Source organism: Schistocerca gregaria, chromosome 11 (genome assembly GCF_023897955.1).
Source record: "Schistocerca gregaria isolate iqSchGreg1 chromosome 11, iqSchGreg1.2, whole genome shotgun sequence".
NCBI lineage: Eukaryota > Metazoa > Arthropoda > Insecta > Orthoptera > Acrididae > Schistocerca > Schistocerca gregaria.
In genome coordinates, this window is record NC_064930.1 from 66,921,399 (window position 1) to 66,939,251 (window position 17,853).

The window sequence follows — 17,853 nt, forward strand, 5'->3', positions numbered from 1 at the left end:
CGGGTCTAGACGAGGTGTAAAGCTTTGTGTCGTGCAGTCATCTAGGGTATGCGGTGGGCCTTTGACTCTGAAAGCCCATATTGATGATTTTTCATTGAGTGCATCACACACTGACACTTGTTGATGGCCCAGCATTGAAATCTGGAGCAATTTGTAGAAGGGTTGCACTTCTGTCACGTTAAACAATTCTCTTCAGTTGTCGTTAGTCCCGTTCTTGCAGGATCTTTCTCTGGCCGCAGTGACGTCAGAGATTTGATGTTTTATTGGATCCTGGATATTCCTGGTACACTCGTGAAATGGTTGTATGGGAAAAATCCCCACTTCATCGCTACCTTGGAGATACTGTGTCCCATCACTCATACACTGATAATAACACCACATTGAAAATCAGTCAAATCTTGTTAATCTGCCATTGTAGCAGCACTAACCAATCTAACAACTGTGCCAGACATTTGTTGTCTCATATAGGCATTGCCAACCACAGCGCCACATTCTGCCTGTTTACATGTCACTGTATTTGAGTACGCATGCCTATACCAGTTTCTTTGGCACTTCAGTGTGTGATGACTTATTGATTTGGCTCCCCAAACGATTTACAATGATTCACACCCAGCACACAGCTCTTTAAACAGTTGGACATAATGACAACAGCCTGAGAAACATTTACTTCCTTTTGGAACTTACTGTTTAAAAAAAAAAAAAACAGCAACACTGGCAAATGTAACATTAGAGGGAGAAATGATTTACACTACCTACCACTCAGCCTCTGCATGATGTGGAAAGGAGTCAGGTATTCAACCATAAAAATCTTTGGCCAGTTACCAGTGGAGTGAAGAATGTAATAAAGACAGGAATCATAACTGCTTCACAGTTCCTCCTAGTCCACCAAATTGAGGAGGAGGAGGAGATAATTGTTTAACGCCTCGTCATCAATGAGGTCATTAGAGGTGGAGCACTAGCTCAGATTAGGGAAGGAGAGAGAAGGACTGCAACTGTGCCCTTTCGAAGGCACTATCTCGAATTTGCCTTAAGTGATTTAGGGAAATGACACAGAACCTAAATTAGAATGGCCAGTTGTGGGTTTGAACCATTGTCATCCTGAATGCCAGTCCAGTTTGCTAACTACTGCACTATTCCGCATTGTACACTACAAAAACTGAGTTAAATTTACAAAGAATTTGGCAGTACGAGCCCATTTATCAGTGTGTCTTTGCACTGCATGCATGCACGCATTTGGTTGGGAAAAGAGTCATACGGCTGTTATATTTTCTCCTCAGGCAAGCTGGTCAACAACTGCCGTAAGTGGTCCTCGATATCCCGGGTACTGCCGCTGGAAGGAGTTTACACCCAAGCCGGTCACACATGTGTTCTACGAGGGACAGATCAGGGGCACTTGCTGCCCATTGGAATACCTCAATATCACACAGACTATTCACAGAGACATGTGCCATGTGTGGGTGAACATTGTCCTGCTGAAAAACGGCAGCATGGTACGGTCACGAGAGAGGTAACACGCGAGGACAATCTGTGATATAGCACTGTGCTGTCACAGTTCTCTCAGTCACTACCAGCCCTGTCCCAAAGTTGTACCCGACGGCTCCCCACTGCTGACCAAGCGACGTGGCACAGTGGCCAGCTCACTAGACTCGCATTCAGCAGGACGATGGTTCAATCCTGTGTCTGGCCGTCCTGCTTTAGGTTTCACATGATTTCTCTAAATCGTTCCAGGGAAATGCCAGGACGGTTCCTTTGAAAGGGCATGGCCGGCTTCCTTCCCCGTCCTTTCCTAATTTGATGACCTCGCTGTCTGGTCTCCTCCCCCAAACAACCCAACCCCTGCTGTGCCTCTCCAAAACATTGGAAGAATGGGATTCTCTCCCCGGGTTGCCGACATACTAGCCATCAGCGGTAATCTGGTATAGGGCAGAATGGAAATTCCTCCCTGAACAGAATCTGACATCATTCATAATGAATCAGTACTTCCCAGTCACTGCACCACCCCAGACACAGGTGTTTGTGTTGCGGTGTTAGTGACGGGCTACGCATAGGACGATAATCCTCCATTTCAGCTGCTGCTTGTCCCCAACTGATGGTGTGACAGAATGTTCGAGGCAGTCCATTACTTGTTTTCAGAGGACAGCTGCAGATTTGATGGGGTTATACTGTGGTTGACACACTGCCAGCCTTCCTGGTGGTGGTTAGGCTCAGCCATCAGAACTTTGACAAGTACACCTGCACCCACATTCCCGTCTGTCCAAAATCAGGCCACTGCCACTGCCTGAGTGGCCTACAAATACTGATCTTGCACAGTTGAATGAACTGGCCAAAGGGAGACCAAAGAGACCTCTTTCAAACTGTCAGTTGTTGACAATGCTATCCAACCCAAGTACGCATCATATCCAGCTCCTTCACGATCTGATGCTCAAGGTACCCCTTATACAGAGTGTTCATAAAGTCCGGAAACACTTTGAATTATTTATTGCCCATGAACCAAACATTGTACAGATATCACACATACATCATTTTGAAGAGAAACCCTGACAGTTTTTTCACGTATACCGCCACAGTGTAGTTTGGTAATTTGCCGATATTCAGCACTGGTCGCAAACGTGGCGGCCGTGCTACAGAAGGGGACAGCTGTTTAGTGAAATGGCCTCCCCGATCACCAGATCTCACTCCATGTGAATTTTTTCTGTGGGGACACGTTAAAGATCTGGTGTACGTACTGCCTCTACCACACGATGTAGCAGAGCTCCGGGAGAGAACATGGGAAGTGAGTGCCACAGTTGACGACGCTGTGCTGGGACGGGTATAGCAACAATTAGATTACCATATTGACATCTGCCGGGTCACTCATGGTTCACATGTTTGTAAAAAAAACTTTCAGAGTTTCTTTTCGAAATGAAATATGTATGACACCTGTAAAAGTTTAGTTCTTGTGCAACAAGTAATTGAAAGTGTTCCTGGACTTTATGTACATCCTGTATATCCTACCAGGCCTGGTAACAACACTAAACATGAACAACACTAGTGCACCCTGGTGGTCACTCTAGCTGTCACAGAATATTGCAGTCCTAATCATTTACATACCTGCCAAATCACTGTACGAATGGCGAAAAACCTTAAGAAATCACGTAAATGGTCAGCACGTTGCCTTATTTTCCACTAGCTGTAAAACTGCCTCATTCCACTTCATAGCAAAACATCGCTATTACGATCTTTGAAACATACTACATATAAATAGGGCTAGGACGTATGCACTGTGGTGACAAAAGTCACGAGATACCTCCTAACACCGTGTTGGGCCTCCTTTCACCCGGTGTAGTGCAACTCGATGTGGCAGAAACTCGAGCCATTGGAAGCCCCTGCAAAAATAATAATCCACGAGGCCTCTATGGCAGCCCACAACTGCGAACGTGTTCCTGATGCAGGAGTTCATGCAGGAACTGACCTCCCGTACCATAAATGTTTGATAGGATTCATGTCAATCTGGGTGGCCAAATCATTCACACGAATTGCCCATGATGTTCTTCAAACCAGTCGTGAATAACTGTGCCCCAGTGCCATGGCACACAGTCATCCACAATAATTCCATTGTTGTTTGGGAACATGAACTCCACGAATGGCTGCAAATGGTCTCCAACGAGCCAAAAATAACAATTTCCAGTAGATGATCAGTTCGGCTGGAAAAGAGGACACACTCCATTCCATGTAAACATAGTCCACAGCATTATGGAGTCACCACCAGCTTACACAGCATATTGTTGTCAACCTGAGCTCAGGGTTCTTCACCAGACGAACCCTATTATCAGCTCTTACCAACTGAAATCAGGGCTCATCTAACCAGGGCACAGTTTTGCAGTCATGTAGGATCCAAATGATATGGTCACGGGCTCAGGAGAGATGTTGCTTTGCTGTTAGCACAGCACTTTTATCAGTCTTCTGCTGCCATAGCTCAGTAATGCCAAATATTGCCACACCGTAGGACATTCATTTCTGTGGTTATTTCACCCAGTTTCTCTTGTCTGTTAGCACTTTCAACTCTATGCAAACACCACTGTTCTCATCTACATCTACACGATTACTCTGCAATTCACATTTAAGTGCTTGGCAGAGGGTTCATCGAACCACAATCACACTATCTCTCTACCATTCCACTCCCGATCAGCGCGCGGGAAAAACAAACACCTAAACCTTTCTGTTCGAGCTCTGATTTTTATTTTATTCTGATGATCATTCCTACCTATGTAGGTTGGGCTCAACAAAATATTTTCGCATTCGGAAGAGAAAGTTGGTGACAAATTTCGTAAATAGATCTCGCCGCGACGAAAAACGTCTTTGCTTTAATGACTTCCATCCCAACTCGCGTACCATATCTGTCACACTCTCTCTCCTATTACGTGATAATACAAAATGAGCTGCCCTTTTTTGCACCCTTTCGATGTCCTCCGTCAATCCCACCTGGTAAGGATCCCACACCGCGCAGCAATATTCTAACAGAGGACGAACGAATGTAGTGTAAGCTGTCTCTTTAGTGGACTTGTTGCATCTTCTAAGTGTCCTGCCAATGAAACGCAACCTAAGGCTCGCCTTCCCCACAATATTACCTATGTGGTCTTTCTAACTGAAGTTGTTCGTAATTTTAACACCCAGATACTTAGTTGAATTGACAGCCTCGAAAATTATACTATTTATCGAGTAATCGAATTCCAAAGGATTTCTTTTGGAACTCGTGTGGATCACCTCACACTTTTCGTTATTTAGCGTCAACTGCCACCTGCCACACCATACAGAAATCTTTTCTAAATCGCTTTGCAACTGATACTGGTCTTCGGATGACCTTACTAGACTGTCAATTACAGCATCATCTGCGAACAACCTAAGAGAACTGCTCAGATTGTCACTCAGGTCATTTATATAGATCGGGAACAACAGAGGTCCCAGGATGCTTCCCTGGGGAACACCTGATATCACTTCAGTTTTACTCGGTGATTTGCCGTCTAGTCATTAAGTGAAGGCTGTCAGCCAATGCATTGTCCACAATGATACTCAATGCCTGAAATTTGGTAGCCTTGGCACACACTCGACACTGTGGGAAGTGCTACCCTAGTCTGGATTGGTTGGTTTGGCCGAGGGGACCAAACAGCAAGGTCATTGGTCCCTTTGGATAACGGAAGGAAACAATACTGATTCCCCTAACAATTCCCAAAATGAAATTCTGATGCATCTACCTCCAACTACCATTCCATGTGCACAGTCTCAATTCCCATAGTACAGCCATAATCACACCGGAAGTCCTTTCATGTAAGCCATTACCACAAATGGCAGCTCCCGCCAACACGCTGCCCTTTTCTGCCGTGTGTATGCAATACTACTTCTATCTGTATGTTTATGGTAGGGCATATATTTCCTGTGAGACTTAACATACTCCTTAAAAATACGTGCAAATGTGTTATAAAAAAACTAAATTTATGCACATGCAGCCATATCTCTCAGAGCATACTTAAGTCAGTAAATGGCCATATTTGTTGTGTTTTCATTTTTCAAGAAGTAACTTTTCTCATGCACTCTCTTTTGTGTTATATTCCTCACAGGTGCACATCTCATTTCATTTCCTTAAAAATGGTGAACACATATCTTCCTCCCCTGTTTTGTTTGAATTTACATATGTACTTCAGACTTACCCAGCAGTGACTGTGTAGCCTATTTTTAAACTATAAGCAGGTAGTAGCTCAAGCCATTCTTGACCGTGACCAGCAAACAAGTGTCTTGAATTATTCAGTCTTGTTGAAGTAATCTGTGTGCAATATATTTCAGAAAAACTGCCTACAGTGAAAAAGTATTCAGGTGAAATTACAACAGTTCATATCTCAATGTGGTAAGAAAGTATTTTCAGCTGACAGATGTAAACTATGCAACGTAATAGTAGCTGCAGGGAAGTCAGTCAATATTCAGAAGCACTGGACAACAGAAAACAGAAACATGGAGTACAAAGGATCGAAAATGGAAAAACACAACAGAAAATGCTTTTAGGGGAATCCCACCAGTCTTATTCAACATTACGTTAAGAACTTTATGCAGCTTTACTTTGTGCTAATATACACAGACTGAACCATCAAACGTTTCACGATTCTTAGATAAATACATATGAAAATCTCCCTCCAGCTACAAAAAAGCAATGGAACAACTCAAACAACGGGTTGCAAATAAAAGAATATGGACATCAACTAATGAAACCACATAGTTTATGGGATGATGTACTGCATGTAGGAACTTTGGAAGGAGATGGTTCAGGTGAAAAGTTTCTACTACACTGAATACTTTCAAAAATTAAATTTTTCCACTATTAGTAAATTGTTTGATGTGTCTATGGTTGCCATATGACCCAAGGCATTGAGCATGACAATACACTACTCTTCTACATTTACACTCCAATTCTCAATTAAGTGCCTGACAGAGGGTTCATCAAACCCACTTGAAGCTACTTCTCTACTGTTCTACCCTTAGCAGTACACAGGAAAAGTGAATACTTGAACCTTTCTAAAAGTGCTCCAATTTCTCTTATTTTATTATGATCATTTTTCTCTATGTGGGTGGGCACCAACAAAATATTTTAACACTCTAACGGGAATGTGATGGCAATTGAAATTTCACAAAGGTCCTGCCACAGCAAAAAAACTCCTGTTTTAATTACTGCTATGCCAATCATTCATAATGAATGCTGCACCTTATATGATGAAAGCTGTTAAGGAAAGCTTTATACAGTACAACAGTGTCAGCTAAAGTAGAATGAAGTTTTCCAACGTACAAGGCTCTGAACATATAATTGCATACTGATGAGAGCACATCTTTTTTATCTGAAAACTTGCACAAGGTATTAACTGTGTACTGCAACTCAGATCTTATAACTAAGTAACAATGAAGGGTATTGAGGGGGGGGGGGGGAGGGAGAGGAAGGAAGTGTGTGTGTGTGTGTGTGTGTGGGGGGGGGGGGGGGGAGATGATGATGATGGACATACAGAGGCAAGAGGTGATGGACAGATAATGGGAGGAGGTGATGGTGTGTAGCCAATTCCTACACATATTTACCAATTGCAGGTTCACTAAGAGTACATAAATACATAATAGGAACTTCAAGATAATGATTTTGCTTCAGTTCATCACTGCTTACTAGCTTCCACCTTGTGGGTTAGTAACTCACACTGATTCCCAAAGATTGGGTGTTAAAGACTAGAATTTTATTTGAAAGAAAGGGAGAATCTTTGGTTTTCTCGTTTCTGCATGTATAAGCGATATAACCCCAAGTGGAGGAAGCTAGAGTTAATGAATGCTTTGAATTCTGACTGCTGATTATGTCAAGAATGACGGGAGTTGACTATCACGATTCCTTTGGTTATTCATTGACAAAACTTTTCACTAACAGTATTAACAGAGCTCCTCACTAATAGGGCTCTTCATATTCACAGCATACATGTAGAGGCATATTGCTTAAAACCACAAATATCTTTGACATATCCAAAGATACTGGTGACTGTTCCCACTTGGGAAAACTTAACTAACAGCTCTACAAAGAAAAACCTAAATAACAGCTCTACAATCATCTGCAATTAGTGGTCAATACCAAGAAAAGATATCAAAGATCCTTTAAAGAGGAACAGTCTAACAACACTGAGGATCAATAGGAAATTATAAATTGTGCACTGGAGATGTCACAAAAGAAAAACAGGCAACTGAAGCAAGGTACGTAAGATCTCCATAGTTTTGACATTGAACGATGTAGCAGCAGTGAAGGGCAAAGCATGTAGAAGAACATTCCAATTAAATTGCACAATAGTAGTGTGGGACTTTATGAAGAAAAAAGATTGACAACCACATTCATCAACAAAGAGTGTGTGTGAATGAAAGCAAACATCAAAGAACTGGAGCTTATGGAGGGCCAGAATGAGCTGAGGAAATTTTGTAATAAGGTAACTGTCGCCCTTTTGCCTTTAGTGGAAGAACTAGCCTGGTGATAGATGAAACAGGAAAAATCTTAAGTTAGGGGATGATCTGCGAACGATGGCACTGACATTTTTATAAAGTCAGTGTACCAGGATACCAAGAGATCAAAGTGACATGCAAGGAACAGGTAGTATTACAACGTAACTGTTCAAGCAAGGTGACAATAGATTCTCCTAAAGCTGTTCATTTCAATGTGGGATGAGAAGACAATGCCCAGCAGTGGAGAGGTGGAATTATATGCCCAATATAAAGAAAGACGATATGTTCCGAGTTCCATATTTGAGGAACGAAACTGCTAAATTTGGGGAGCACAGTATTATCCAACATACTGTTTTTTTGTCTATAAGTTGTTCACAGAGACTGACACACACTAATATAGATTTCTCCCAATAGCTCACATCTTTACCATAACAAATTTTAGAAAAAATAATTGAATTTGGGGTTAGTTTGCATCCCCTTTTTTGTCGATACAGGCCACTAAATTATAGCATAGACAGAGAGCAACTGTACTGTGCTGCGACTGAACTAGGAACACCAGGAAAATTGTTAAGACCTGTTGAATGACAATGAATTAGTTACAGAGTACTATCAGACTGGAAGAAAAGGCGTCTGATCCACTGGACATACAAGCTCATTGAAAGCAAGATGGTGTGTCTCCTGTCTAATGTTGCCTTAGAAAACATAGTTGCAAGAACTGTGAAGGCTATGAAGGAGATATTACTCACACTTCAGCAGGCCAGGACCAATAAAAGAAGGAAAATATATGAGTGCTGAAAGAAATGCCACCCTCAGTAACTTTGAGACGTATGTTTTGTAGAGAAGCAGTTTAAGTATCTGGTATGAATAGTCAACCACTCAAAATGACACCTCTCATGAAATCGGAATAATAGCATCCAAAAGAGTTTATTACGTATTAAACTATTTTTTCTAAACTCTTATGGTTAAACCATTGTTTTGTAAATCAACACTAGTACTTATAAATGTCTAAAAATTTTATCATTGACATCAGAAGACACTGGAATGTTAGATGCCTTTGAAGGAAATATACATTGTGATTTTTAAGATGTCTTAAATACTTATACAAGCTGTGGAACACCAAGCATATAGTATTTTCACTGCATCACTAAATTTGTTGGAGACCTGAGCATTATCTAAGTTACTTTATTGACTACACTTTGCACTTTCAATATTTGTGGTAGAAAGTGCATTAAAACACTGTGTGGAAAAAAATTGGCCACAGATCACAGTTACCACCAACTTTTACGTGGTATTCGTATTTGTTGGCTTCACCAACTGAACTGAATTATCTATTTACAATATAATCTAGAGTTTGCATTGTGCTGCAGATCAGTGTGTTCACAACCAAGATTTTGATAGGGGGGCTAATATCACAGTAGCTCACTGAATCTCACACACAATATGCACATTCCACTTCATTAAAAGGTAGTAAAAATTACACCATTTATTCTTACAATATAACTTTATTGTTTCACATCCAAAACTCAGAAACCCACAACAAATGTCCACAATATGTTTACATATAGAAGGTCCTGGGTTTGCGGACTGAAAACTTGTTCATGAGGTGGCGCTGCTGGATCCTCTTGGGCAGTGGGAAGCGGATCTTTGAGTCGTGGAACTGCTTCACCTGAGGTCGCCGGCAGTTTGAAGCCTTTACCTGCTCCACCTTGATTATCTGAGAACAGGAAATTACCCATTAAAGAAATGCAATAGGCTAAAGTGAACTTATATTGCAGCTTTTTCATCAATAACCGCTGTTGATAATTCATTACTATCATTTGTAGCCAATGGGAATCCCTCCGTCTTATAATCTCGGTCGTCACAAATATTGGTTTTTCCAACTGTGCCACAATTTCATGGTGGTCGTCAGTTTGGGGGCAAACAGCTCAGCTTCAACTGCAGCGAGTTAAACAAAACATCCTTAATTTCATCTATTAATTGTAGGAAATTACTAGTGAGCAATGTCATTGGCTACTCACACTTGATTCATGGTCTCTTGTGTTCACTTCCAGTCATTCATCATGAAAACCATTAATAACTATACCATGCAACAGAGAACCCACAGTACACGGTAAGTTGCACTTTTTCCGAGACGTAGTGTGTTTATATAGCTAGCATACGTAAATTCACGCAGCAGATAACCAGCATGAACTGAAAATACGAAGCTTGGAACCTTAATAGTGGCAACTATTTATTTACAGCTCCTACAAAATAGGTAGGTGTTTCAAAGTTTTACTGACCTTCAAAGTAGTCACCAGCGATGTGGAAGTCATAGAATAATCTTGGCACTGCCAGCTATGTTGACAGTTTGAGCAGTATGGTCTATTGCCTGATAAATTTGTAGCAGTTCTGAAGCTAATGCTGTGAAGTGTTTCCTTCAGTTTAGAAATCGAGTTGAACTCAAGGGCTTAAGTCAGATGAGTGCAGTAGGTGGTACAGCACTTAGCAGCCCCATCAGTCAAACAAATCACTAACAGCTTGCAATGTATGTGCTTGAGCATTACCCTTAAAATGGCTAGGTCCTGCAGAAAGTATCACCACTTCTGTCTCTAAGCTGGTCGTAGGTTGTGTTCCAAAAATGAACAGCATAGAGACAGAAGTGACAACACTATCTGTAGGACCTGACCATTTTGCAGGACAATGCTCAAGCACGTACAGTGCAGGCTGTTACTGATTTGTTTGACTGATGTGGCTGCCAAGTGCTATACCACCTACTGCACTACTCTGACTTAAGCCCTCGTAAGTTCAACTCTATTTCTAAACTGAAGGAAACGCTTCACGCCATCGGCTTCAGAACTGCTACAAATTCATCAGGCAATAGACCGCGTTGCTCGAACTGTCAACACACATCACTGGCAACAGGTTATACACAATGTTGCTGACTACTTTGAAGGTCAGCAAAAGCTTGAAACACGTAACTATTTTGTACGCGCTGTAAATAAATCATTCCCAGCTTTGAGGACAGGCAGGAGAGGAGTCACATAACCAGCCAGCCAGAACCAAGAACCCCCTCACAATGTAGTGAAGTAGAATCTGAATCAGTACTACCAAAAGTTAAATGATCTGATTCAAAATGCAACAGCAGCAGATGTTTCTTTTGAGTAGCTTTACCGAACTCATTTCCACAAATTCTGCTAAACGCACACAGAAACACTACTTTCCGTTGAATAATCTTTAGTTATCAATACAAATAACAACCGCACATACCTTTTTTAAATGTAGACTTCTTAAAATGTCATTTTAATGTTTTTTTGTGTATTTTAAAAGTGCAAACACCACATTCGTACTGGTAAAAAAGAAAGTTCTATCTTACCACATCTCAAAATTCATCATTCTGGTTTGTCTGTCAGAAGTACCAGTGACTACTATCACAAATCAAGCAATGCATATGTCTAATAAAAAATGAACATTGCAAAATTGAATGATTTCATTTAACTAAAGTCTGAAGATGGAAAACACTAAATCATTACAATTAAAGTAAAATTTTACAACTGGAAATGTTGGAAAGTGAAGCTGCAGTAAGTGGAGAAATAAAATAAAACAGGAGAAGTTTGACTTTGACGGGGTATTACACCACTGTTGTGTTTCAAAAACAGAGGAAGGAAAACAACTTATTGAAAGCAAAGATTCATTTAAACAGATTACAATGGTCAAAATTGCCTTACATAATTAGGTTTAACATTGAGTCACAAAACTGATTACAAGAAGACCTTTGATATAAGCAAAGATTCTTCCTATAGGACATTATTATTAAACAAGAATATCCTCTGTATCTGTGTATGCCAAAAAGTTTATACTGTGTGGAGCAAAATAAAGTACCTGTGTACCAACTACAGAAGCCATCAAAATTATGGCTTATTCCCCATACTTTAATATTTGCATGGCTGACAGAGTGGCAACTCAGACAAGGCTCACAAATTCAAATAAATGAAAGCAAACACTTCAATACAACACTGCACAAATTATTAAGTTGTTACTTCAGAGATGTATTACCTTCTACAGGTCGCCTCTGAGTGTAACATGAAAATGTCAGTGAGAAAGAGGAAGCCTATAGCTTCTAGAGGCAAATAAGCAGCAGGAGGAGAAAAGAAGAAGTTACTTCACAAATTAATGTAGTTTCAGAAAATTCAGAACCGAATTCTTACCAAGATCATGTCATACAACAAAACTTTTTGCCTGTGAATTCTAGTAGACCTTAAATCATAGCTCCACTGCACTGTAGGTGAAAGTAAAGGTGCACTCAACACTGTCCACGGCAGCTGCATTGAATGCCAATGTTAGTAATGACTTACGTGGTGAAAAACGAACTGAATACATCAAATATGCAGTCTGCTATGTAAAGCCAACCAGGAGGCTCTACCATTATTTCCTATGGTTTATAAATGAAGTTACCTGGTATTTGGTTCAATTGTGTTACAATTTAGCCACATCATGTGCGTGTGCGAGCACATACCTATCCTTTTTCCCCCCCTAAGGTAAGTCTTTCCGCTCCCGGGATTGGAATGACTCCTTACCCTCTCCCTTAAAACACACATCCTTTCATCTTTCCTTCCCTCTTTCCTGACGAAGCAGCCGCCGGTTGCGAAAGCTCAAATTCTGTCTGTCTGTGTGTTTTATTCATTGTGCCTATCTACCGGCACTTTCCCGCTTGGTAAGTCTTGGAATCTGTTTTCAATATATTTTTCTCATGTGGAAGTTTCATATATATAAAAGGATAATCTAAACATCAACTATTACAGCAATGGTATTTTTACACCGAGCATTTTCCAGCTTTGGCACCTCAAATTGTCACATTAGAACCTAACCCAGGCTTCTGGCTACCAGAACTAGTTCTCTCCATTCACACTGCAAATCTATGTAATCAATTTCTATCTTCCATCAAAACAAAGCATCAGGTTTAGTGGTTCTCACTGACTATCATATACAACACCCAGTTGACTGCCACCAACATCAACAAACTGTCAACATCAGCACACAATGAAAGAGCCACAGGCACTGAACACACTAACATTGTAAACAATGCCATTTTTTAAATATAAAAATCTCTGACAGTACTGAGGAACTATGAAAGTTTGAGTGTTATTCTAATTTTTTAAACAAGATTTCACAAAGATCTTTGATGTTTTAAAACAAGCCTTGAATGCTGTAACAAATTATTAATGACAATATTACTCAAATGTTTCATAGCATTATTAGTAGCAAATGGTTGTTAGGTGGTGCTATTCCGAAAGGACTACGACTGCTCTCTGGCAATCAAAGGATTCAAAAGCTGACAATCAACCCAATAAAATTATACAAGTATCCTCACCTGAATGGAATGTGCTCTCGCTCTGTGGCGAGCACCCATATCCCGATAGCACTGAGTGACTGCACCAGAGACGCTCAGGTCCCTGTACTCACGGTACATGTTGTGGGTGCCAGATCGGGAGTCATAGCGTAACCAGATACCAAAGTTCTTGATCTTAATTGGGGACTTCTCAGGAATCTGTAGGAAAATGAGTCATTAATACATGCAAATTCACGTCAAATAGTAAAATCAAAACAAAGACAAATAAGAATCCCGAATGGCTATATTTGACTATGCAACAAGCAAAATAAAAAGCCAATTATCATAACCGTTTGCAGGACAGCTACCAGAGCAACAAGCAAAAATGAGGTTGGTCACACTTTACGTTCTATTTACTATTGGCATAGGCCACTGCTCTGCTATACTGAGCACCAACCGTTACTCTGTAAATGATGATACTTCCAGAGAGTAATACAACTGTTATTTGCTTTCATTTACTCTTGGCACAGTGTGTTTATTTTATGTGACACTGCCCTGTAACTAGTTGGGAAAGTGCACAAAAGTAATGTCTTACCACCCTGTTAAGCATACCCAATAAGGAATGCTAATGGGCAGTGTGTGAGCATATCCTCAAGGGAAACACTTAGCTGTTGCTGCCTCAGCAATATTAAGTGCAGACACACCACTCACTCCCATCATTAACTGTCAATCACTTATTTTAATCAGGGTATACGTCTGTGTGGCTTTATCTACCTTAGTCCTTCACTTCTGGAAATTAGATTCCCTAACCCATTCTTTGGGGGACCTATTTCTTTCAGAATACAGAACTTCACTATATTTCCTCACTCAATTTGTACGAAGATACTAATAATTTACGGACAGGTTCATGAATTTATAACCAACAAGTACAATGCAAACGTCTCAGTATTTGAAAACCAATGAATTTACAAGTAAAAAAATTGTCATGACGTGTGTCTGATCATTAAATTACAGTGCCAAGTTTCCAATTACATAAATATTATGGATTAACACACCTTAAGAAGTGGTGCTCATAGGTACAGCATTTATCAACATGTGCAACAAGTGAATACTCATTCTTATCTTGCACTTCATATTTTTCACAGAATACAAACTTCACTTTAGTGTGTTATCTGCATTACACGACAAATGGGTAATCCTTATCTAACCTAATTTCCTTGCAAATGCCTTGTTGCAAACAATTCATCAAAAACGTTTAAATGTTTGACTAGCAGTAACAGCATGCAAGTGGCATACAGTAGAGCCTACCTATTAATGTGGGATATTCTGCTTTAAACAGTTAGGGCCACTTGTAAAACAACACCTATTACTGTTCACCTGCAGAAGAAACACTTTGCAAGGAGCTAGCGGAGTTCCATCTCACCTGCTTGATTGATACTATTTCCCCAGTAGTCTTCTTGAACTTCTTTAGTTGCCGCAGGAAATACCAGAAGCGGGATTTTGCGACAATGGAATCTGGTGCAAATATTCTCATTTTGTATAGTGGAGTCACCTTCTGTTTTTCAGATGGTAACTTCCGGCCTATAACCTCAAATTCCTTCAACTGTAAACACAAAATTTTGTTTTAGTAGGTAGGCTACTGAAATACTGAATAACATTAACAAGGTTGCAGTCGCCAAAAAAACATAACACAATCAACACAAACCTCATGTCTATGAAATAGGTTAAAAATATTTTTTCACTGATGGATTGTGTTCTATAGATTAAAGTGTATATCATAATAACTTCCTCCACATGTTGACACTGCTGCCGGCGTTATATTCACTTAACAGACGTGTTACTATGACTGGTACCAATATTAGGTTAGCAAATTAACTATCACATTACATGTACCTCATCAATCACACAAACGAATTTTTCAACATATTGTTAAAACAGTCATAAATAATTGTAAAAATGTCATTATTACCTCTCCTTTGGCTTTCATTTTCGCCTAAATACGCGCACGTGTATTCCCAATCCAATGGCAACTCCGGAAGGACCCTGTCTTTGGACGCAAGCACCTTAGACAAAGATATTATCATGGTTACTCTGTCGAAAAATAATCGATTGAGATTTACAAATCGAGTTTGTACCATAGAAAATTTATACAATACAAAATTTCACACCTTTCAAATTGCAAAATTGTGTTTATATTCTACAAAAAATTTAGTTTGAAATTCAGATATAAGTTTACAAAAGCAAATATTTACTGAGAGGGGAAAGAAGTGTTGTAGAGTGATTCAGTATCACCTTTTACTAGATTATTTCTTTATCTATTAATTTATTGTCAGAATAATTCAAAAAGTTTGGTTGAAACAATTTCAAATGTTGGATAAAATAACTTATCGAGATAAAAGCAGTAAGCGAAATCGAAGCTGAAGTGGTTTACTGTAATGCTGTCTTCTTTGGGCCGCTGCGTTGTTTTGTTAAAGCGTGGCATGTTGCAGGTAGCAGAGGGATTGGCGTCTGCGTTCGAGAAATGCCCCCCCCCCCCCCTCCCCTCCCCATTACAGATGAAAATAATGTTGTCAGTATATTATTAAAGCATTAAGCGGTCAACTGCATTAATATTTAGCGAACTTCTGTGTCATACATTATCAGTCGAACATACGCCTTCTCCTACATCAAGAAAATTTGAATAAATCATAAAACTAAGATACGTTGGAAGTTTGTAAACCATGTTTTCAATAGAATTACGTGTATTCACTGACTTCATTTAGATGTGTAGAGCAGAGTGGTAGAATTCTTGTTCCTAACGCGATGATATAGACTGCAATAGGAAAAAAGCTCTACAGGTAACAGAAACACAAACAGTTTGATTGTAGATCATATCTAGCAACAACAAAGTATATATGCTGTCAAACAAAAGTAGGGTCTACTACTGTATATATTGATGTTACACATATACCTCATGTTAGAAACGAATAGGCTTGCTGTCCCACAGCCGAGAGGATGACTCAGTTGTAACAAAATGAAATACACTCAGTTTCACATAAAATTGTATTTGGGTGGATGGTGGTAGGGGGAAAGGATGTACTAATTCCCTAGTTTGCAGGCACTGTCACTGTAGAGGCATTTACAAACGACACAAAGGATATTTAATTCCAAAACCTTGCTGTCCAATCGTATGTACCACTTTATACATAATATGAGGATTCTTATTTTGCAAATGTTAAAGCTCTCATGTTGTTGACACCATGCAGCATATTGGAAGGGTACTGCAGCTTCCCTTCAGTAAGCAAAAGATATAGAAATTGAGTGTATGTTTGGTGATCACTGATATTATTATTAATTTAATGTTCTGCACTTGGTTTGTCATCAAATACCTTCTTGCTTCCCTCTACATTTATGTTAGTCTAAATTACAAACAATTTTTGATACAATTTTAAAAGTTATTTTTTCATGAGTGCACCAATTTTGTGACACAGTACATGTTCTGGAGACAACAATATGAAGATCTTATGCAGGTGGGCTGCCCGTTGTAGTCAATTGGAATATGGTTACTGCTTCTCTTCTTGGGCCATCAGGTGCTGCTGAGTTGCCCATGATGTTTTTTCAGATCTTTCCCTCATATGGAATTTTGTTGGACCTTTTCAATTATTCTTAACATACCTTGCTAATAATGCATTTCACTGTAAAACATAACACATTAGGATTTTTTTTCAATGTGTTTAATTTATGTGCAGCTTTTCATTACCATCCAAGACACAGTGAGATTGTAGCCAATGATTTGGAGTTTTCATGTTCTGCTGTTGTAGTGGTGTAATTACTTCCTAGACAACTTGAATGAATTTTAGGCCTTGTGTGTTGATAAATGCTGCTATGGAATCACAAAATATGACTGCTTTTTTTTTGAATGTGTGTAAACAGTTGTTTTGCTGACTTATTGCTATTCTGACAGCTTCAGCTGCACTTACAAAATTGGAGTTCTGTGGATGTTAAGTATGATAGAAAGAGAAAATGTTAATGTATATTCCTATGCCAATGTTTTTTTGAAAGAGCCGAAGCCTTCACCTCCTTCAGTCCATTTCCTTGATTGGCAAGGTGGAACTTAAACGTAACAGATGTTCTGGTGCTACTGTATGGAATTACTCCATGATGATGTACATTGTAATACACTAAGTGTTAATACAATTAATCACAGATATCTAGAGCCCACTGTGGAGAGGTCACTAATTGCTTACCACTGTGGTTACCACAAATGCCCCTAAGCTACACTCACTGACATAAAGTTAATCTCCTAGAAAGAGCTAAGGAGCTGGAAAGGACATTCATGCATTGAGAGGTTTTGTGGTGTTATTTAAATGATTACAAAATCAAGTTAAATGAGCAATGAAACTGATGGTACAATCACATTGCTATCTGGCCACATAAGAGCAGATTTTCGCAACAGGCCAGAACCGTGAGCCGATTCTGTGGATGTGACTGATCCAGCCCGCTGATCTCACGCCAGACATTTTCCACTAATGTGCATGCACAATCCATCAAATCTACAAATGTTCTGTAATCAAGGTCTCTTGCAGCCT

At 39.8% G+C, this 17,853-nt stretch overlaps 1 protein-coding gene across 1 annotated transcript; it reads right to left on the reverse strand.

Moving 5' to 3' along the window:
• Positions 1 to 9,462: 9,462 nt before the first annotated feature.
• LOC126295109 (60S ribosomal protein L18a) lies at positions 9,463 to 15,506 on the reverse strand. Its single transcript, XM_049987366.1, has 4 exons — positions 15,255 to 15,506; positions 14,709 to 14,888; positions 13,328 to 13,504; positions 9,463 to 9,694 (listed from the first exon to the last, which is right to left on the reverse strand). Exons 1-4 carry the CDS (start codon positions 15,270 to 15,272, stop codon positions 9,536 to 9,538), a joined length of 534 nt encoding a protein of 177 aa, XP_049843323.1. The 5' UTR covers positions 15,273 to 15,506; the 3' UTR covers positions 9,463 to 9,535.
• Positions 15,507 to 17,853: the final 2,347 nt, after the last annotated feature.